This window comes from Elephas maximus, chromosome 13, assembly GCF_024166365.1.
Source record: "Elephas maximus indicus isolate mEleMax1 chromosome 13, mEleMax1 primary haplotype, whole genome shotgun sequence".
NCBI lineage: Eukaryota > Metazoa > Chordata > Mammalia > Proboscidea > Elephantidae > Elephas > Elephas maximus.
In genome coordinates, this window is record NC_064831.1 from 50,804,225 (window position 1) to 50,827,790 (window position 23,566).

General features: G+C 42.0%; 1 protein-coding gene across 3 annotated transcripts in view; it reads right to left on the reverse strand.

The window, feature by feature from the left end:
* RORA (RAR related orphan receptor A) overlaps positions 1–23,566 on the reverse strand; it is an 830,757-nt gene that overhangs the window by 202,369 nt on the left and 604,822 nt on the right. For 2 of the 3 annotated variants that reach the window (XM_049905185.1, XM_049905186.1), the window contains exon 2: positions 5,728–5,757. In XM_049905185.1, the coding sequence (XP_049761142.1) occupies positions 5,728–5,757 (30 nt within the window). Of the gene's footprint in view, positions 1–5,727; positions 5,760–23,566 lie in introns of those variants that run through there. The other variant, XM_049905189.1, reaches the window with a different exon arrangement.

Consider the following 23,566-nt stretch of genomic DNA (forward strand, 5'->3'; position numbering starts at 1 on the left):
CCTGGTAGATTCGAACTGCCAACCTTCTGGTTAGTACCTGTAGCTCCTAACCACTGTGCCACCAGGGCTCCACAATAGCCCTTTTTTAAAGATTAACACTATTATACAAAGTTTATTAAATATGTAATAAACCTGTCAAGTACACACAAGTACCTGGTAGCCTAGGCATTTTTGTTTTGTCCCCCAGTAGTGATCATGGATTTTAAAGAGTCAGTCACAGGCTCAACACACCCTTTTGAGCCTATGTTATGAACGAGAACACAAAAAATGCTTGTCCAAATTCAATTCATGAACCGGAGGTCTGCTAACTGAGCAAACTTGAATCAGCTGGATTCTCTGACAGAAACACTTTGCTAATATTATTTTTCTGTGGAATTCACAGATCCCCACTATGAACCAGGGTTTTAAAGACTACACAAATCGTCTACCTTGGAAGAACTGACAGGCAGGGCCGCATGCAGTCCACTTATATCTTAATACGATGAGGCAGAAGAATCCTGCTAAGCTTATGAGGGCTTGACTCTAGGTACATAGGCTGAGTCTAAGCAAGGCAGACGTTTCCAGAAAGTAAGGAGGGTTTTTCATTTCCTCAGACTGGTTGATCTTGAAGGAATTAAATAGGTGTCACTTTGGGTGAAAATGGTTGGATATCAGCAGCAGGGACAGTTTTAGCTCCTAAGGTTAAACTGTATGTTCGCGTCATGGCTTCAGAATCCAGGATGGTCTCCCTAATTCTCTTCTCCTTTTCCACACTTCCACTGTATTCTGCTTTCCAGTTATGAGCTCGATCTTCTGGCATTTGCATTTTCAGATTATTTTCGTGACTATGCCCCCCGCCCTTAGTCCCCACCTTCACCTAGTCTATAAGGTCCTCGAGGGCAAAGAACTCATCAGCACACAGTGGGTCCTCAGTAAACAGCTGTTTGTTGATTAACCTTCTGAGAGGTCAGCCCTTCAATTCTAGTCATGTCCCATTGTCAGCAAGCTTAATGTCTGGGATGTCCAGTAGCCTTAACAAGCTGAGAAATGGCTCCTCGAGACCCTTCGGGAGCACTGGGTTAGCTCTACCCCAGCTTGTCAATGGGTACAGGGGAATCTGGCTGAAGTTCTCCCAAAAGAACTTCAACATTGCTTCTTCTCACGTCTGTCCTAATGAAACACTCTGCCAGCAACTGAAATTACAATCACCGTGAGTCACACCATGAATCACATGGGTTGCCATGGCAACCTCTTAACTATATAACCAAAAGCACCTTCCATTAGCTTTGCCAAGAATGGTTCCCAAGTTTTCCTGGCCTGTGAAAATAACGTGGGTGAGCCCCAAGTTTGGGGTTGCTAAGAGTCTACAATCAAAAAGAATGGCCTCAAGGAAAGGAAAAGAAAACGAATAAGAAAATAAGGTTATTCTAGTTCTTGGCCTCTCCTGAGTACATGGCAGCAATTGTGACAAATTGTTGGGTTGGTTTTGTGATATCAACAAATGCCTAAGGAGAGGGGGTTGAGGCCTCAAAACTAATTTTCTCTAAGTCAAATTCAAAAGCACGTCTCTAGAGGTGAAAAATGAATACATTAACCTATTTCACTTTAAATGACTACAATGAACATATTTTTTTTTAATGGATGTGGATTATTTCTCCAAGAAATAGTCTCATCTGTGCTAAAATATGTTTACTGTTGAGAATTAAAGTCTCCTTATAACAAGTATAGTGTTTTATTTTATATTTCAGGTATTATCCAGCTGCAACTAAACATTTGAGAAATGCATTAAATTATCTTTTAGTAACTTTTCATGCTAAAATTAAAATGTTTTGGAAAGTTTGGAAAAATATTTTATCTTGTTATTTATTGGGGAAAACAGACGTGCTCAAATTGGGATTAAACTGACACAGTTGCCTGGCTGCTGGCTGACTAATCTGCAATTTCTTCACTTTGAAGGGTCTAACCCTGAGTACAGAGGAAAGCAGGGTAGGCTGAACAGGAGGAATAAAGAATACAAACAAGAATGAGAGCAGGAAGAAGCTGCAAGGGTCTGTTGTACCTGGAAACAATCCAGGGGCCTAGTAGATATCTTCTGGGCCTACCTTGTGGTGGCTGTCTGATATATTCCCTAAGTTATGACTCTATGATGCTAAACTTCCCAGTAGCTGGAAGTAGCTAAGATAATTGGTTGTATTTTCGACCTCCATATTTGCCATCTTCTAACATCTTCGAGCCTGCAGAACCATCCAAGTAGAATTAGATCAAGAAGTCAGGAATAAATGACCAGTTGTCCTTGGCAAATAAAAACCAAGACAGCAACTGCTTCCAAGAAAAATATACTTAACCACACAATACTATTTCAGCAGGAGAGAGGCAAGAACAAACTTGTGAAACATCAAAGCAAAAGCAGTCTTGAAGGTGTTCAACCAAATACATGCGCTAATCCACATGAAAATGAAATTCTATGCCACAGTGTAAAATTTATCTAATATGTTCCTGTCCCACAAGCAAAATCTTCCTTTTATGTTCACACACAGAAACCAACAGCAGTATTTCCTATCAGCAATTGAAAACAGCACAAATGTAAGAATTGCTTGACCAACATGGACACGATTTCCTACTACGGGTCCCAAAGCTTTGTCTTCTCCACCGGCCAACTAAAGTTAAAGACAAACACTTAAGGTACCCTTCTCCAGAACTCTGCTTCTGAGTTCCCTAGGGATAGTGCTCATGGACTACTTTGAAGCTAACAATCAGATATTTTTCCCCCATGGGGATTTCTGTCTTAACTCTCCCAATTTTTTTTTTTTTTTTTAAAAGAAGCAATACTTGTGCTTTCCAGATAATAAGGTGGCCTAAAATGTTATCAGGTGTCACAACTGTTCAGGTTAATTTTGTAGTTCTTGCACCTCTGACTGGTGTACCTGTGAGCTCACACTCTGGTCTGATAATGTATTCTGCCACTGTACATGTTAATTTGTAGGTTGAGCAATCTCTCTGTGAGGGCAGTTAGGAAACGCAGGTTGAAACTGCTAACGTGGGGCGACTTCGGCTGTCAATGATTATGTAGTCAAGTCTTGACCATGGTTTCCAGAGCCCTGGCTAAAAATGGAAGTCATCAGACAGTACAGAAATGAATTCATACACCTCACTGAGAGTGAAACTTTTTGAAGAATCGATGTCAGGATGATTTAAGAGGAGCTGGAATTTAACATCTTAAGAAAACTTATAGGCAAGTTAGGACAGTTCCCTTTTCAAGAAAAATCTGACAGATACTAAAGAAGAAGTCATTTGGATGACTTATTAGAGGAAGAACTGATTGATTTTCTTCTTCCCCACAAGTTGTGGGCCCTATAGAGATGCTAAGATCAGAAATATGATGGCTTGTCTGCTGAGTTGGGTGGCACAGAGGGTTTTCACTAACACTCACAATTTGGACAATTTAATTTCTCTTTGGCATGTGCAAACTTCTGTGCACACTGTCTATTCCAGTGCCATTCTTCCCAACTTGACATAGGGCCATTTTCCTTTGAACCCTCTCCCCCAACTCATGAAATTAAAAAAAAAAACAACAACAACAGAAGAATGAGGTGGTCTCTGATGTAGATCTTTCTGTCAATTTAATATGTGAACTACCTAAAATGAGCATTATTTTAAGTCCTTCTACATTTACTTTTGCTTAATGCCGAAGAGTTTTCCTGCTGGTTTTCATAGCTAGAAAGACATTCCAAGTCCACCTACTCTGGCTGTATCTTGATTTTGTTTCAAAGCAAGTATAGCTGATGGAATTGTTTAAGCCTTTGCTGAAAGAGCGATATTATGATTATATTTCCTGTTACTGGAACTCTATCTTTCCTCACTAGCCACCACCCTTATATTGTCATCTAAATTCTTCCATGGATTTAACTCCCAATGCAGATTACTGTTTCTGCAATAGGCCAGTGAAATTATCCTCAGGGATGATACCCCTTGAAGGTCCTTATTGATGGACTGGCTATATATTAGCTCACATCAGTGGTCTCTGTCTTAGGTTATCTTATTAGCTGATGAGCATTCTGCACATCTGGTGGAGCTGAACTAGTGGTTTGGTCCACTTATCCATGAGTCAAGTCTTATGCAGATAGCTTTCTGTGTATTGCCAGGTGGACAAAAGTCCAGACCCCACGCCACCATAAACAGTGGGTGTGACCATCAGCGCCTGTTCGGGAGAGTTCCAGGACTGAGCTAGCAGAAAGACTGAATTACTTACCACCTCTAGAGTGGGTCCCTCCAGGCCAGGGACGCGCTCAGGGGCAAGGCTGTGCAAGGAAGCGCTCTGTACCATGCCTGCCCTGCGGATATACAGAGGACTTCAGTCTCCCGCACCGTCAATCTCTCAGTCATCATGAGCTCAAATATGCACCGACAACAGCAAGAACAACAACAACGACGACGACAAAACAACCCCCAAGAAGCTAAGGACCACAGTCTACCCTGGTGGAGGGACAGCCAACTAGGCATTGAGAGACGGGGTTGCTCCTTATCACATGTCTATTATGAGCCTGATCTTTTTGTCTTTCCTCAAACAAACATTCCATTGGAGCCTGTGGGAGAGGCATGTGGAAAGAGACTGCAGGACTGGGCCCTAAAAGTCAGGCAACTTCTCACTAAATTTGATGGGTTGTTTTTTTTTTTTTGCTTTTGCTTTTTCTGTTTGTTTTCTACAAACAGAGATAGACAGACAGACAAACCCAAGAGCAGATTACAAGAATCAACGGAGGCACTAGCTGAACTACTTTACACAGATTTCTTTTTCCCAAGAGTTTCACATGAAATCAAAACCTTTAAAGGTATGATTAGGAGAAATCTGGAGATATGTCTTGGTCGGTCCTAAATTGTACTGTAAATAGGTCCATTGCTGACCTTATAAGGACGCCCAAACACATCTCAGAGGTAGCACAGTATATACCTGTGGTCTAATGTAACTATCGCATTCTAATGACACCATTAATTCAAAGTCTAAATGATGTGACGGCTGAGTACAGCAGAAGCTGACTGTCCGCACCAGTGACATTTGTTTCATCCTGTTCAAGGCACAGCGCTTCACTGCTCCAACTGCAGATCACAGCACCTCACACTGACGTGAGTTTGCAGACTTAGGGTGTGCTTGGAATGAAGGCAATGGATGGAGGCAGCTGAACCTGAGAAGTGGGAATGGATACAGAGCGTAAATCCATCACACATTTCCACATCCAACTACCAATGCCATTCTACCAGGGCCTCCTAGGCCATGCCATGGTTGAGTGACAGCACCTGAGTTTCCAGTCAGTGTCTTTGCTCCACAGACACAGTACAAGACGGCCTAATCTGTGAACTAGTGGTGAAGGAAAAGGAGAGCAGAGTTTAAAAGGAATCAAGGGGATGTTTCCTAGAGACATACCAACTCTTCTAAGAAGGATCTAGAATGAGTCATTGATCAGTACATAATTGATCCTCCAGTTAGATTTCATGATTTTTCTAAATATTAATGGCTTCGAACACTAGAATTCATCCAAATATGTCTTAGCTCTCTCTTCAACACACACTCAGATACAAACAGGTGGAGATGTACCACTTCCGACCACTACAGGTTGAAAAATACGACCTCTGTTGACCATGGATCACAGCTGAAACATTAGTTTATACTTGAAGGGTCACAGCAGCCAGACATATGTGAATTCCAACTCTTCAAAAAACTTTGGACAAAAAAAAGACAAATGCATTACTTACATGTATGAGTCTTCTTCGTTACTGAGATTCCTAGAAGAGAAGAAACAATGACAAAGGTCAGAAAGTGGCCCGTGTGTGCTTCTCTGCTTGTACATTATTCACAGTGTACGTGGGAGTGCATTTCAGTCACATGGCGACAGAGAGGCAAGATTAGCTTGAATCCTGTGTGATGGCATCACTGGCTCCATCTAAAGCAGTGCACACTGAGTGATGGTGACACTGAGCGCTGCCTAGGGCTTAAGAGGTTCTGTGGTAAAAGGAAGTAGCATAGACAGTAATTAACCAGAACCCAACCCATTGTCATCAAGTTGATTCCGACTCATAGCAACCCTACAGGACAGAGTAAAACTGCCCCATAGGGTTTCTGAGGCTGTAATCTTTATGGAAGCAGACTGCCACATTTTTCTCCCATGCAGTGGCTGACAGGTTCGAACCGCAGACCTTTCAGTTAGCAGCCAAGCACTTACTTATCCACTACGCCACCATGGCTCCTTAAACAGTAATTACACAGGATGAGAGAAGACTCTTTTTTTTTATTTTTTTATTTTAAGTAGGGGAGATAAGCATGTTTATAGGCATACTGGGAAAGATTCAAGGCACAGGAGAGTGATGCCAACCTCTTCAGACAAGACTCTGAGCAACAGAGCAATTCATTTGCTATGGGCATTGACTCTGTGTTTGCTTTTTAATGAAAACGACCCTTTCTGCTCACATGAAGCGTAACTTCACGGTGAAGGAAAACATCCACAAAATGGACCTATCTGTCCACACTTGTTAAGGTCAGAAGCGAACGATGGCTACTTCTCTGAAAATGGCACCAAAATGAACATAAACTGTACAAAAATACGAGGAGTTCATGAGTCAGCACTCTTGACGTTTCCAAGGTGGTCTGCAGACGGCAGGTGACAAACGGAACTAAGCAATATTCAGCACACAAGACCATCCAGAGAAAAAAGAACGCACGCTTCAGCGCAAACAGTACCATCTCCATGCCAGAAGCCCTACATTTTGAACTCTTTATGCGTCATTCTTCTCGGGGGACATTCTTGAGACAGAATAGACTCAGAGTAACGAAGCTGCTGGAAACATTTAGCCTGTGACTAACAACTGTGGTAAAACCTTGATTTTTTTTTTTCAAGTTATTAATGAGAACTATTTAACCCTGCTCTGGAAAGTAAAAGTTGTTTAAGAAAACTTGGCACCCACATCAGACCTATTACTTAGCTATAGAACATGTGGTACTGTGAAGAATCCGCTATGAAAATCCACAGTAGACATTTAAAAAAAAAAAAAAAAGTTAATTCAAAGTTGTGCTCCAAGACCAAAATCACACACTTGTTCCCCCACAACTTTCCAAAGGACCTGCTTAGGGACACTGAAATGACATAGCCCAAGTCAAATTCATTTTTCCCCCTTTCTATTGAGGAAAACAAAACTATTGTTTTTCTTCGCATTTGAGCTGGCTTTGCAACGTGAGGTTAGAACCTTCTGCAAAGATCCTTGAAGGCTGTCTCACACAGGAACTACAAAAGCAGTCTAGAATTTTTTTTTTTTAAATAACCTTTATCACGGGAAGGGAAGTTCCCCAAACAGCTACAGTGAAGAAAGTTTAACATTTGAATACAATTTGCAACTCTAGCTCAGGACACCAGGACCAATAAATTGATACATTAGTGCTCTTTCAGCATTATGAGAGTCCTATGTGTACTTTCCTCAGGAAATAATGTTTTCTGTAAAATCACCTCGAAGAGAAAGCGCTTATGCTGCCACTCCTGATTATTCAGAACCTCCACACAATTGGATTTAACACAGCCCAAAACAGACCGATCTATATTCGCTGAGTATGGAGCTATTTTCCCCTGACATCCAAAGGCCTGATGAGAATACCACTGCCTTGACTTTTCTACTTAAATCTATTATACAGCGGCAGGCAGCGTTCTCATCAACTGTTTTCACGATGATTACACTGATAATAGATTCTGAAAATCTTTCCAGGGAAGCTGCCTGGTCTTCGAGGGGACAGAAGCAGGTACAGAGCTAAAACTCCTACCATCTCCCGCCTAAAGCAGAGCCAGGGCAACAGCCCAAACCCTCCGTTTTTGTTTAACTGCCAGTTAACCATTGATATAAACCATGAGGGCTATGCCTACATTGGGAAGGCCAGACTTAGCAGATAAAGTATAGAAAAAACAAAAAAACCCCACCAAACCCATTGCCATTGAGTCAATTCCTATTCAATAATGACCTTATAGAACAGAGTAGAACTGTCCCCATAGGGTTTCCAAGGAGCAGCTGGTGGGCTAGAACTGCCCACTTATTGGTTAACAGCCAAACACTTAACCACTGTGCCACCAGGGCTCCTCAAAGTACAGGGCATCTTGTTAAATTTTAATTTCAGATACTAAAAAGTAACCTATTTGAAATTCAAATTTAAATCTGCAACCTTTATCTGTCAACCTTAACCTATGTAAGTATAATATAAATTATATCTATTATATACAATGAAAAAAAATTTTTTTTTACAATGAAGGATTTACCAATTAATAAATACATTTTATGAAGCCACGCTTAAAAGACACACCCCATAGAAGTAATCTTTTTTTAAAAAAGTGAATTAATAACTTAATTGTGTGGCTGAGCCCTGGTAGCCCACTGGTTAAGAGCTTGGCTGCTAACCAAAAAGATCGGCAGTTCGAATCCACCATCCGCTCCTTGGAAACCTTATACGCAGTTCTACTCTGTTCCATAGGGTCGCTATGAGTCAGAATCAACTCAACAACAACGAGTTTTGATTTGTTTTCTGGTTTAATTATGTGGCACAGTAGTTAAGTGCTTGGCTGTTAGCCGAAAGGTTGACAGTTTGAACCCATCAGTCTTTCTGCAGGAGAAAGATGTGGCAGTCTGCTTCCATACAGATACAGCCTAGGAAACCCTATGGGGCAGTTCTAGTCTGTCCTATAGGGTCACTATGAGTTGGAACAGACTCAACGGCGATGGGTGATTGTGGCAATACAACTGTGCCTAACATTAAAATTTTTGTTTTACCAAATATCAGTTGTGAAGACAGAATTTTACACAAAAACAGTACAAACACCCAAAAGGAAAACTTAACGGAACAACCAGAAAATTTCCTGGAATCCCTTCCCTCTTTCTTTCCATGAAAAGGAACAATGGTGGTCATGCTGACAGCTTGGATTTGTTCAATTCCTCTCTTTATAGAAGCTCTAGTGTCCTCATAAGGTCCCTGGGTGGGACAAATGGCTGGAAGCTGAAAGGCTGGTGGTTCGAATCCACCCAGCAGCACTGTGAAAGAAGAAGCTGAGCAATCTGCTTCTGAAAAACCCACAGCCAAGAAAGCCTTATAGGGCAGTTGTACTCTGTAACATGTGGGGTCGCCATGAATCAGAACTCAATGGCGCAGGACGACAAAATACATCATAGTAACTGACGCCATAGAAATACTTGAAAAAAATCAGAAAAATTTTTTTTCATGCCACGGATGGGGAAACTGAAGTTCAGAGAAGTTTAGTTAGCACAAATAAGCATTTCTTTGTGTAAAATTAATATTGGACTTGAAAAGCATCCATGGTAAGTCTTTAAAACCTCTGCTACACATAGTACCTCTCAAAAATGTAAATACTCAAAAAATGACTTATCCCTTGGTAAATACTCAAAAAAAGGACGTCCTCCTTGGAGTAAGCAGACTGCTCTGTGCATAACTGAAACCGACAGAAGCCTGTTCCACAGCCTTTTCTAAACCAGGAAGCATATCGAGTTTGGGTGAAAGATTTACTCAAACAGATTCAAATGCGAACACACAGAAACGATATCCAAACCAAACCAAATCTGTTGCCACCAACTCGCGACGACCCCATGTGTTAGACAGTAGAGCTGATCCATAGGGATTTCTTGCTGTAATCTTGTGGGCTCAGATCACCAGGCCTTTCTTTCACAGTGCCACGGTTGGTTTTGAACTGACAACCTTTAGGTCAGTAATGGAGCCACCCAGAGACCTTATAGAAACAATTTTGCTGTTAGGTGCCATTGAGTCGATTTTGACACACAGGGACCCCATGTTACTGACTAGAACTGTCCCATCGGATTTTCTAGGCTGTAGTCTTTCTGGGAGCAGATCCCCAGGCCCTTTTCCCGTGGAGCCACGGAGTAGGTTCAAACTGCCAACATTTTGGTTAGCAGGTGAGCACCTAACTGTCGCACCACCAGGACTCCTTCCTATTAGAAGATCGTATTGGGTTTAACCCCAAGAAGAAAGAGAGCATTCTGCCAGCAACTCAGCTGCTTAAATTACCTACTCTTGTGCCCACCAGGCCTTGACTCACAGTAGGCACTTGAGCCCTGGACCCCTACCAGCAGCCATTTCCTCCCCTGTAAATGGGGTGTGGTGGGGCAGGAGGGTCTTCCCTCATATTTCCTGGAGGTTGCTGGAACCCCGTCTCTCTCACCACAGGGCTCATCCTCCGTGAGATGACAGCAGTCAGACACTGCCAATTTTTGTCCTAATTTGGAATGCGAAAGGCCTTCAGAAAAACAAAACAAAACAAAAACAACCTTCCCCAACCCTAGGTGCTACTAGCAGCAGCTTTGAATTGAGGTTTTTTTTTTGGAGAATTGGGTTTTCTAAGGATACATCATGATGGATATTTGGAAAGCTAATAGCTCTAATCCTACTAAGGAGTAGAAAAAATACACTTTCTAAAAGCAGCTTTTTTTGTGTGTGTGTGTGCTTTAGGTGAAAGTTTATAGCTCAAGTTAGTTTCTCATACAAAAATGTATACACACATTGTTACGTGACCCTAGTTGCTCTCCCTATAATGTGACAGCACACTCCCCCTCTCCACCCCGAATTTCCCGTGTCCATCCAACCGGCTCCTGTCCCTTTCTGCCTTCTCATCTCGCCTCTGGACAGGAGCTGCCCATTTTGTCTCGTGTATCTACTTGAACTAAGAAGCACACTCTTCACGAGTATTGTTTTATGTCTTATGGTCCAGTCTATTCTTTGTCTGAAGAGTTGGCTTCAGGAATGGTTTTAGTTCTCAGTTAATAGACAGTCCAGGGGCCTTGTCTTCTGGGGTTCCTCCAGTCTCAGTCAAGCCATTAAGTCTGGTCTTTTTACTAGAATTTGGGTTCTGCATCCCACTCTTCTCCTGCTCCTTCAGGGACTCTCTGCTGTGTTTCCTGTCAGGGAGGTCATTGGTGGTAGTGGGGCACCATCTAGTTCTTCTGGTCTCAGGCTGATGGAGTCTCTGGTTTATGTGGCCCTTTCTGTTTCTTAGGCTCATATTTTCCTTGTGTCTTTGGTGTTCTTCATTCTCCTTTGCTCCAGGTGGGTTGGGGCAAATTGATGGATCTTAGATGGCCGCTTGCTAGCTTTTGAGACCCCAGACACCACTCACCAAAATGGGATGCAGAACATTTTCTTAAAAAACCTTGTTATGCCAATTGACCGAGATGTCCCCTGAAACCATGGTCCCCAGACCTCCACCCCTGCTACACTGTCCCTCAAAGTGTTTGGTTGTGTTCAGGGAACTTCTTAGCTAAAAGTAGCTTTTAAGATAACTGGATCTGGAGTTGTGCTTATTTGAACTTGTGTTCTTTGCCTATCCACTTGCCTATCTGTTGGCTGAGTGACCCTGGGTAAGTTACTTAACTTCTCTGGGCCTTAATTTCCTGGTTTTAAAAATTGTATATAATCATAATATCTCAATAGGCTGTTCTGAAAATTAAAGTGAAATGAGGATATGTAAAGAGCTTTACAAACTGGGAAGTATGATATAAATGTTAATTATTTACTTTGGTAAAGAGTGGGCAGCCCTCACACTTTGGGTGGACTTGAACCACCGGCCTTGCAGTTAGCAGCTGAGCATGTTAACTGTCTGCACCACACAGGGATGCTAGGAGTCTTGTTTCCAGACCAATTGTTCTGACTCGCTTATGTTCTGATATTTGATGGAAGAGGGCATGAGACAGACAGCCAAGGTCCTAAAAGCAAGTCTCTGTTCTAGACCCAGGACTCTCTAAAGCCAAGAGAAGGTACTTGCTTACTAGCAACTCACTGCATTGTCCAAGTGGGTGCTGACTGGCATGGTAAAGGACTTGGATCTCTGCCACCAAAGGGTGTCAACCCAAGTCCAGCTGTTGTGAAGGTTTGATTCACTTCCAGATGACATGGAAGAACACCAAGATCCTTCCCCACAGGTTCTTAAACAGGCCACTGAGCAGGATAATGTTCTCTGCAAAGATCAGGACTTCATGGAGCTGTGGGGGGACAGTGGGGTGGAACCAACGTTCTAAAATCAAGGCACACGCAGACACCAAGACAAAGGTGAACTCGCTGAATGACCTGGGCAAGCCATTTAACTTTTCTGGGCCTTAGTTTTTTCATCTGTAGAATGAGAGTGTTGAACTACGTGGTTTCTTATTTTCGCTTCCAGCTCATTGATCAGTGGCTCCTTGCCCTGCTGCTGAGCTATCAAACCGAACCTCCTCTTTGTAAGCAACAGGCTGCCAGACCTGTTTCTCACTGTGAAAAATTTGATGCATCTCACAGTCGAAGGTAACCCCCTGAAACTTCTTTTTGCCTTTAAAACCAAAGAAAAAAGAAAGCAGTACCTACAAAAGGTTGTATAAGATATACTTCTCTTGGGTGATCTTTTAAAATTAACTGGGCTAGAGGAAAATGGTACCTTTTGATAAAATTGTTAGACTCCATACACACACACACACACACACACACACACACACACACTTCCAGGTAACGCTTTGGAGTAATTTCTAACTTGACAATACAACAGCCATTTTAAACTGCCAGTTAATACCCTTAAAACCAAGAGAAAATATTCCCACAAACACTCCTCCAAACAGGGCTACCAGGGCTGCGGGACTGCCTGACTCTCTTTAGCTGACCGTACTTCAAAGCAAAGTGAAGGAAATGTCATGAAAATACCACAAATTTATCACTGTCATGGTTATCAGCAGGGAAAAGTTTCAGATTTAGAGCTATCACAGCGCAGAGCACTTTAGGAATAAAATCTGGTATTTCCAATCATTGCCAAATCTTGGACAAATTAACGTCCTTGATGGACTTCTTATAGTCTCTTGGTTTCTAGGCAATTGTCTGGGTACAGCATTTATTTTAACCTCTTTTTTTGGTAAGAGATGGCATCTTTCCTCCTCCCCAGATGTGCCAATCACTAAAAAACATTTCCAAAGGACCTGCATTCTATACCAGTCTCTAGCTACAGAGATGCCCCTTTGCTACTTTGCCAACGTTCAGCCTGTTTGCCTTCTCTCGTCCTGTCTCACAAGGCAGTAACAACTGTTACAATACAGATATTTTAAATGTGGATTAGATCTGTGTGAAAATCAAAAACAAAAGAGAAAAACAAACAAAAAAAAAACCCTAAAATCAAACGCAGGGAGCCCTTGTGACACAGTGGTTAAGTGCTTGGCTGCTAACTGAAAGGTCGGTGGTTTGAGCCCACCAGCTGCTTTGTGGGAGAAAGATGCAGTAAAGTTTTTTCTTTCTTTTTTAATATGTCAATACTTCCACATTTCAAATGAATGCCTGTAGTGGGGGAGGGGAGGTGCCATAAATGATGATTAAGAAAGTCTTTAATTTCTTCCTGATTATCTGAAAAACAGTTATTTGATGACTGTGTAGGAGCTAAGCAATTTTCCTTGAACATGCTGCTGTGACTCAGGTTATTCTCGGCAAAAATAAAGGCATTTATTCTAATTCTTAAAGCATACATGATATGTATTAATATAGCTGAACGGATATGTAATCAATGAAACACTATTTTTTTAAAAAAGTCTTTAATTGGCTCAAATCATGACTCTACAGTAGCCTTATACGTCAACTCTTTGTTTAATTCTTAACCCTCCAGAGAGAAGGCCTTCAAAAGATTTACTCTCCCTTCTCATAAGGAGAATGAATGAGTTGAATGAGATGCCCACATTCAGGCTGTGAGGTCTTGGACAAATGCCTTAACCTCTCTGAGCCTCCGTTTCTCAACCATAAAATGGGGGTAACATTCTCAGTACTAGGTTTATGGTAGACTTTCATAAGGTGATCTACTGGTAAAACCTAGTATAGGGCCTCTTTTCTACTAAGGACTTTTCTAATTACATACGCTTTGCATCAGATAAACAGAGACCTATCCCTTGGACAGGCACAGGCATGCATATGGATGCTCTTGGTAAAGAGGTGGACGATGCAGTAAGTTGGTGTTGGAGAGCTCAGGACCGAACTTCAGAATAAAATCTGGAACCCTCACCCACCTTTGTGCCACATCACCCACAAGCAGAGTCCAAAGGCTCCAGTTTCCTGGGCTTCCTTCCTTTACTTCCTTCTTACTTGGTCACTTGTGAGGAGCTAGCCCTTAAAAGAGCAATTCATATGCAGCTTGTGAACGCCAGCTAAAAACTGAGGCCCAATGTTTAGACTTTGTTTTCTGAATGGCTAACAATTGTTTCACAAAGAAGGCTATCACTTCACACCAACCCTGTGTCCCCCTCCTCCTCAATCCTGTGATGTCCCAAGAGCTCCCTCCATTCTACACAGTCAGGGCGAAAATAGATGCAGGAGGCGGATCAGGAACACAGCCCGAGTGGGGCCTCGCCAAACAAAATGATGTTACAAAACAATGTCCTTGTCTAGGACAAAAGAACTATTAATGATAATCAGTACGTATTACTGAAAGTGCTCCAAGTAATCTCTGGACTTTGTTTCAAAAATTCTTAATGGACGCTAATGCTTAGAGTTCACTCAAAAGAGAAATAAATTATGTGCCAGGGTTGCAGGGACCAAGGACAACACAGAGACGGCATCAAAGCATTAGCGATCCTATGACAATCAAGCATTTTGTAATTGCATAAAAAGCCTTTAAAAATCATTTAGAAATACTAATTATGAACATAAATAATGCTTTAATGTGAGGTTTCCTTTATGTTGGATTTGAGACGAGGTTGAGTTGTTTGGGTAATAATATTTCAGCTCTTTTACCAACCAAGGTGCTTTATACACCATTAAAAACATTCCATTTTAGTGTAAAAAATGGTTATGAGAATGGATAAGAGGAATTTTTTTTTTCCTGTTTTTTGAATTAAAACATTTTTTTTCTGTGTGTGATTGCCCTCCAACTCTAGGTCAAATTTCCTGACGTTTATGTCCAGAAATATCTTTTAATTTTGGACAGGCAGGCCAGAGCTATACTCTCTTTCAAGTCCTGCCTTTATCTTTTACAAAACAGTTCCAAGGACAAAGCTTCATTCTGGGTCCTCCAGAAAAGGCTACATAAAGAGACCATCGTCTATCTGTGAAGCAATCTTGAGGCTAACCCTGTTTGGGAAATATCCATCCTCTCTCTCAGAGATTACTAGTTGATGCCTTAGGAAAAGCCGACACCTAAGGAGGGCAGTTTCTCCTGTTGTCAGTTGCTGATGCCAAACACGTGATTAGTACTGAGATACTATAAGAATAATAAGAATCTTCGTTCTTTCAAACTGATTTCCTTTTATCGGGGCTCTATATTGAAAATAGAGCTACCCATTAGATTTAAATTTGATTTTGGAGCTCTGGCCAAAGGTGTGAACTGATAACGATCAACACTTCCACACTAGCCTTCTGGAACTGAGTAGTTTTACCTTATAAGTAAGTAATTCAAGTCAGGTAAAAATCAGCAGGTTTCGCCATACTTTTCCAGGAAATGCTTTATGTACCTCCAAAACCTGTTGAAATGGTTTATCTTTTCCACTAATATGGGTAGGTACCGTCTTGGACTGTCTGCAGGTGACCTGCCTATAGGCTGTCAAACATGGGGTCATAGCTATGATCCCCCAAATCAAAGCTAACAGAACTATTTTATGAGAATGACCCAAAAATTATGGAGGTGCAGGCCCCAAAGCAAGTCAGGCACTATTGACACTTTGAATATATGCAGGAGCCCTGGTGGCACAGTGGCTAAGTGTTTGGCTGCTAACTAAAAGGTTGGCAGTTCGAGTCCATCAGGAGCTCCTTGGAAACCCTATGGGGCAGTTCTACTCTGTCCTATAGGGTCGCTATGAGTAGGAGTAGAAACTGACTTGATGGAGACGGGTTTGGTTTTTGGATATCTCTATGCTAACATCTGTCTGTCAGTTTGTTGTACTGTGCTGGCTTGCATATTGCTGTGATGCTGAAAGCTATGCTACTGGTATTTCAAATACAAGCAGGGTCATCCATGATGGGCAGGTTTCAGTGGAGCTTCTAGACTAGAAACAAGCCCCTGGTGATCTGCTTCCAAAAATTAGCCAATGAAAACCCTATGGATCACTGAATATTGTCTGAGACTTTGACTTGCTTACTGGAGGAGGACATCATGTTTGGTGAGGTAGAGGGCTAGTAAGGGACTTTCAGATGGATTGGCACAGTAGCCACAATGGTGGACTTGAACATTCTGGCGATCATGAGGATGATGCAGGACTGGGCAACATTTTGTTCAGTTGACTAGATGGCAGCTATCAATCTATGTCTACATGCATATATTAGATTGCATACACCCGTTAAAAAACCCATTGCCGTCAAGTTGATTCCAACTCATAGCAACCCTATAGGGCAGAGTAGAACTGCCCCATAGGGTTTTCAAGGCTATAATCCTTATGAAAGCAGACTACCACATCTTTCTCCCATGGAGAGACTGTTGGGTTCAAACTGTCAACCTCTCAATTAACAGCCAAACACTTATTTTAGACAACCTAATAATACCTCATGCAGTAAGGATCCTGGTCAGCATACAAGGTCAAAACAAGAAAGACAGATGAAATCTTGACCTGGTCTGTGTTGTGTGTGGCGTTGAGTTGATTCCAACTCATAGCAATCACAGAGGACAGCGTAGAACTGCTCCATAGGACTTCCATGACTGCAATCTTTATGAAAGCAGGCTGTCACATCTTTCTCCTGCAGATAGGCTGGTGGATTTGAACTGCTGACCTTTCGGTTAACAGTCTAGTGCTTAACCACTGTGCCACCAGGGCTCCTTGACCTAGTCTGAAGTCACCAGAAGCAAAGATATACTAGTTATGACAAAGGAGGAAACAATTCCATGGGTTCATTCATGTCCCGAATCATCTAGAAAGGAGAAAGAATCTGCTGAAGTGGAAAGAGTGGGAATTTGGTTCTAAATTTGGAGGAAATTAGCTCCACATCCAACCCAGGATGAAAGTAAAAGCCCCATGATCCAATGGGATACCAAACAAAAATTAAAGGTGGAGAGGCAACTCCAGTTATTCTTGAACATACAGGACAGCAATGATATGTAAAGGATTTCTAAAAATGTCAAAACTTTGTTATCATCTTGAAGAAGAAAGGTTAAAACACTGATTAAATCCACTACTTGTAGCTCATTACTCTCCGCTGATGACAGAATTTTAGGCAGTTTGTCTGGATTCGCCTCTGCTGGGTGGCAGTTTATGAAAGAAAAGGAGTCATCAAGGTATTTATTTTGCATTCACAGAATTTATCAAGAATAGGGTAATTATTAGATGTGTAACCTATTTTCCCATAAGAGGGTTAGAGTCAGAAAGCCTAAATTCTAGGCCTAGCTCCGTCACTTGCCAGCTGTATGAATTTGGGATAATCTCTCTGAGCCTTAGTTTCCTCATCTCTAAAAGGGATCTAATATTTTCTTCTTTCATCTGGTGATACCACCACCAGATGTGTGGCCTTAGAAAGTAATCATGGGTGTATATCAGGTATTCATCAAAGCATTGTTTGTATCAGCAAAATGTTATGGAGAAAACCATTCAAATGTCAACAGTGGAAGAAGAGTTAAGTAAACCCTCTATGTCTATGTAATAGGATAGGGCCCTGGGTGGCGCAAATGGTTTGCACTTGACTACTAACCCAAAGGTTGGCCGCTCGATCCCACTCAGCAGTGCTGTGGAAAAAAGTCTGGCAATTTGCTCCCGTGAAGATTGAAGCTAAGACAGGCTTACCAAACAGGTCTACTCTGTAACACATGGGGTTGCTATGAGTCGGAACCAACCTGACAGCAAAGGGTTTCGTTTACCATCACTAAAATAATAAAAAAAACTAACTGCAGAGAAAAATATTTTAGCCATGTTAAGAGAAACAAAAATTCAAAGCACCAAAGTATAGTTTATGATCTTATTTCTGTCAAAAAGAAATATTAAATAAACATGTATATATGAAAAAAAAAGAAAATATATACCAAATTGATGATAGAGGTTGTCTCCAGGTGGAGGAATTATGGATGGTTTTTAATTTTATTTTGTCTATATTTTCTAAAATATCTGTAACAAAAGTGTATAGATAACGTTTTAATAATAAGAACAAAGGGAAGTTAACATTAAAATATCTAGCTCACAGGGCTGCTGTGGTGATAAAATGGAAACATTGACTTCATATCAGTTTTGATGTCACAAACATTATCTCACTGTGACCATTAGGAGACCCAGTTTCCTATAGTGACCACTCACTGCAATGCACTTTCGGGGGACTCCTATTTGAAGTCTGAGGTGTAAGGGTGATGGCTTAGCTGGCAACTTTCAAGAGGGCCCCGTGGTGATGTACCATCTGATAGTACTTTAAAAAACAGGAATCGAGCACCTAATCAATATGCTGAACAAAGCCTGAAAAATAAGTCTTCTTATAGTTCAGTGTATCTTACAGCATGCTCTAGAATATAGGGAGAGACCTAAAGGCTGATGTTAGACAATGTTTGACTCCTGAGAAGACAGCTGCCCTTCAGCTACCAAACAGAAGTTTGGTTTATGCTGATGATTGCAGGACATGACTATGCTGTCAGCGCCTACCAGCAACAAGCCCCAAAAAGGGCTTGTGGAGACTCCTGCAGTGCGGTGCAGCCTGAGAGGCTGTCTTAGTTATCTAGTGCTGCTATAACAGAAATACCACAAATGGATGTCTTTAACAAAGAGAAATTTATTCTCTCATAGACTAGGAGGCCAGAAGTCCCAATTCAGGGTGCCAGCTCCAGGGGAAGGCTTTCTCTGTTGGCTCTGAGGGATGGTCCTTGTCATCAATCTTCTCTGGTCGAGGAGCTCCTCAACACAGGGACCCCAGGTCCAAAGGACAAGCTATTTTCCTGGCTCTTGTTTCTTGGTGGGATGAGGTCCCCCTGTCTCTCTGCTCGCTTCTTTCTTTTCTATCTCAAAAGAGACTGACTTAAAACACAACCTAATCTTGTAGATTGAGCCCTGCCTCATTAACATAACTGTTGCTAATCCCACATTGTTAATATCACTGACGTAGGATTTACAACACAGAGGAAAATCACATCAGATGACAAAATGGTGGACAATCGCACAATACTGGGAATCATCGCCTAACCAAGTTGACACATATTTTGCAGGGACACAACTCAATCCATGACAGAGACTGATCACAAACCCCTCAAGGCACAAGTGAGCCCTTGAGTCAGTCTCTCAAGAAATCTCCAGGGGTTGGTGCCATGCAATGCAAAAGAGCACCTTCTTTGGAGACAGAAAGACCCAGACTGGAGACCTCCTTCACCATCGACCAGTCATTTCATTTTAGGCAAATTACTTAGCCTGAGCCTCAGTTTCAATTTCTGTATGGTGGAGGTAAGAATTCCTTCTCTACACTGTTGTTGTGATCATCAAATAATATGGATAGTACAAAGCTGAAAGCTGTCACCAGTCATTGTATTCCACCACCTAAGCAACATATGTTTTTTTAAGCAACATATGTTTCAGTGATCACTGATAGGAAAGGGAAGGGAAAAAAATCCAAAATGCCCACGTGGCATTAAGGTGGCATACTGGTTAAGAACTCAGCTGTTAACCAAAAAATGGCAGTTCATACCCACCAGCCGCTCCTTGGAAACCCTATGGTGCAGTTCTACTCTATCCTATAGGGTCACCATGAGTTGGAATCAACTCGATGGCAAGAGGTTTGGTTTGGTTTGAAGCTTCAGAACAAACTGTGGGCTCTTCTTTGATTGCTGTATCTTGTTATAATTTGTTTGATTTCAAATAATACAGCACTCCTTAAATTCTTGTTTCGTCTTAAGAAGGTCCAGGACATTTTATGAACTTAAGGTATCTGATAATACTCTAAAATCTTCCAAAAACAGGATGTAGCAGATTTCTAGCTGCCTCTCCAAAGCCATGCTCCCGTTCTTCCCTGTCAGTCAAGTTTTAGGTGGGCACACAGCCGCCCAGCTAGGGACTACGTTTCCTAGAGTCCCTTGGAGCTGGTTATGCCTGCAAGACCACGTTATAATCTATAAAATGTGAGCAGAGGGGACATGTGTACCTTCCACATCACTTAAAAGGAAACTGCTTGCTCTGGATATCCTCTCCTCCCCTTCCATGGGTTGGGACTTGAAGAAGGTCACGAGCCAGCTCCAAACATGGGGCAATGCACTTGTTAGAGTCAGCAAGCACTCAGGTAGGACCCTGGGCCCTGGATGACCTCATAGCTAGGGCTTTCCTGGGCACCTCCACTATCTAGAACACCACAGGAGAGAAGAGCAAAGCCCTGCCTCATGTAAGCCACTGTGCTCTCAAGTCTCTGCTGCAGCAGCTGAGCACTTACCCTAATAAACGCACACGTTAGGAACTGAACTCTAGTTTATAGCTTACATCACCAAATGTGACACCTGGAAGTCTCAAGAAACTGTACCTCTCCGTGACGGAGGAAAGAAAACTGATGCTCAGGGGGATTAGATGACTGATTGCCAATTTTCCAGCCAATTACAGGCCTGTCAGAGAGCAGAAGGAATCCCTGGATGGTGCAAACGGTTAACATGCTCAGCTGCTAACCAAAAGGTTAGAGGTTCACGTCTGCTCAGAAGTACCTCAGAAGAAAGACCTGATGAACTACATCCAGAAAATCAGCCACTGAAAACCCTCTGGGCGCAGTTCTGCTCTGACACAGACGGTCAACACGAGTCGGAATCGACTCGACGGCAACCAGCTGAGATCAGAACGAGACTCTGAAGGATCCGAGCCCCGGGGCTGTGTTCAAGTCTCCCTGTTAACATATAGGGCATTTCACCTGGATCCATGAACAGTTTTACCAGCAGCATTTAGAAGCTTCCTTTAAGCCAGAGTGGCTTTTTAAACTGTACATGAGATCACGTTAGCCCCTGCTCAGACTCCTTCCATGGCTCAGAAGATCCTACGCCACCCAGCCTACTTTGCTCTTCTTCCTGGTGTTCTCTTCCCTCTGTCCCATCTGTCCTGCTCTTCTACAATGGTCTTCTTAAAGTTTATATATAGCTCCAAGCTTATTCTCTCTGTGTGTCCTTTGCACTCAGAATCCTCCCTGCCTGGTTCAACTTCCCTCCAGATCTCTCCAGGTCTCTTCACCTCCTTTCAGATTTCTGCTCAACTCTCACCTCCTCCCAGAAGGCTTCTCGACCAGCTTCCTAGTAATGTGCTCCTGGCCCCATTTCCTCACTCTGTTTTACCTTTAGCCACAGTATTGCTTTCCCCCTGACAGTCTGTTATAAAGCCATCGGATATTTCCCCAACAATGTCAGGTCCCTAAAGGCAGGGACTTTGTGTGCCTGGTTTACCGCTGGATTTTTTGGTGTCTAGAACGTAGGAGGAGCTCAAAAAATGTTTTGTTAAAGAATGAATGAAGATGGCTCCCAAGAGTCATGCATCTAGTTAATACGTGTGACCTAAAGCCTGGTCTTCTGGAAGTATGCAGAGAACACGACAGCAACACAGCTGGGGAGACAAGTGGGCAGTGAGGTGACTTGGGGGTGAGTGTAAAGAGGTTCGCGTGGATGCAGAGAGACTGGAGAAGCCCATACAAATAGAGGGGAGAGAACACACGCTAACCCCAAGATCCAAAGGAAGGGCCAGGCAGAAAAAAAATAAAGAAAAGTTAAAATGGTGCTTTTAAACACTTCTGATAAAATCAGTTTGGTCATTACTAGAGCTGAACACGGGGCAAGTATGCCCCATCTGTTAAAAAGATCTTTATGGTCTTGTTAACGGATCCCCAACACAGAAGCTGTAAAGGCTATAACCCAGCTTGTAAAGCTAATCTCATATCGGGTCTGGGATAATAAAAAACCTACAGGAAAACTCCCACTTAACCATATGTGATAGCATTGCTCTCTGCAAGAAGGCTTGTGTGTTTTCTCACACACAGCAATTCAGAATAGCTTCACTCTCCCATTTCTGACATGCAGAAAGCTATCTTACAAACAATGACATCAGTACTCAAGATTCTTAGATATAACAGCCTCAAGGTTAACTTGAGTTTAGCAATTTCCCTCCTATTCCAAATGACGTTAAAATAAAAGTCAGGATGCCACTGAATTATGCTGGGACCAAGAGGAAATACTGATTTGGCAGAACACTCTTTGCCAACCTCAGCATTGGTTTTTTTTTTTTTGCGATAACTCTGTCTCATATTTGCACGCCCCCATTTTAAATTCTTGATATGCCATTATTAGTATCATTACTATTATTATTTGATATATGAGGTTGGGGTCAGTTTTCTTAAATAAAGTAACAGCATCTTCTCTTGCTTCTTCTGGACCACACAGGCAGGTCTACGGGGTGGTACTGAGAGGGAAGACGAGTTTATGCCACAGAACATGTGTGGAAAACAACACAAAATAACAATCACAAAACTTTTCTGAGCGGCCTTGAAAAACAGACCAAGGGAGAATGTGGGTGCAACAGTATTTAATTTCAAGAAATTTGTAGGGACAAAATGATAGGCTGTCTGGGATTTGATTTAAAATGCTTTAGTAAAGCCAACAGGGATCGAGGAAGGGCGTATGGCCGGACCTTGGTGAGTGTTGAATCTTTGTGTTGGGTATACAGGAGCTTGCTGGGCTGTTTTCTCCACTGGCATGGATGTTTGAAAATTTCATTAAAAAAAGGGAAAGCTTTAAATTGGTAGGAAAACTTTAAAAAGAGCCTGTCCCTCACGTAGTGTGTATGAGTGATTCTGCTTGCAGCTGACGTTGGTGTTACTCACTGGAGTAGGTCTTAATGCATTTGAGAGCAGATACCTTCTAGAACACATGTATATATAAATACATAATACAAGTATTCATTCGTTTATTCCATTTTATTTACGATGAAACATATTTTATCTCTCCCCCCGCCAAAAAAAAATTGTTATTTGCAATAAGGCCTTAATCTTTCCAACCACAGCTTTATCAGCCACCATACATTTTAGGACTGTAACCTCATTGGTTGATGGAAGTATTGGCATTTGTTAACATTGAATGAAGTGAGCACACGGCAGAAGACAGATCAGAAGACTTGGATTCTGAGTCCCTCCTCTCCCTACCTTTTTACTGCAGCTTTACAGGTCTGCCCTCCTGGACAGTCTTTTGCTAGGTCTCCCTTGTTCTCAGCTGCACAGGTTTTATTGGCAGGGATTAGGAACCCCATTGGTGGCATAGGAAACAACCAAAAAAAAAAAAAAAAAAAACCTTGCTGTCGAGTCAATTCCGACTCAGCAAATAATAGCTGCTCTTAAAAGTGGGCCAGCTTTACTACAGAGAAATGTAACCAGAAGTATACGAAGCCCCCTAGCCAATGATCACTAACAAGAAGCTGAGAAATCATGGGTACTCTCTGTTTTTTAAAATAATTTGTTATTTTTGTTATTGTTGTTAAAAGTATACACAGCAAAATACACACCAACTCAACAATTTCCACACGTGCAGTCAGGGACATTGATGATATTGTTATGCAACCATGCTTACCCTCCTTTTCCAAGCTGCTCCTCTCCATTAACATAAGCTCATTATTCCCTAGGTTTCCTATCTAACCTTTCAAGTTGCTGTTGTCAGTT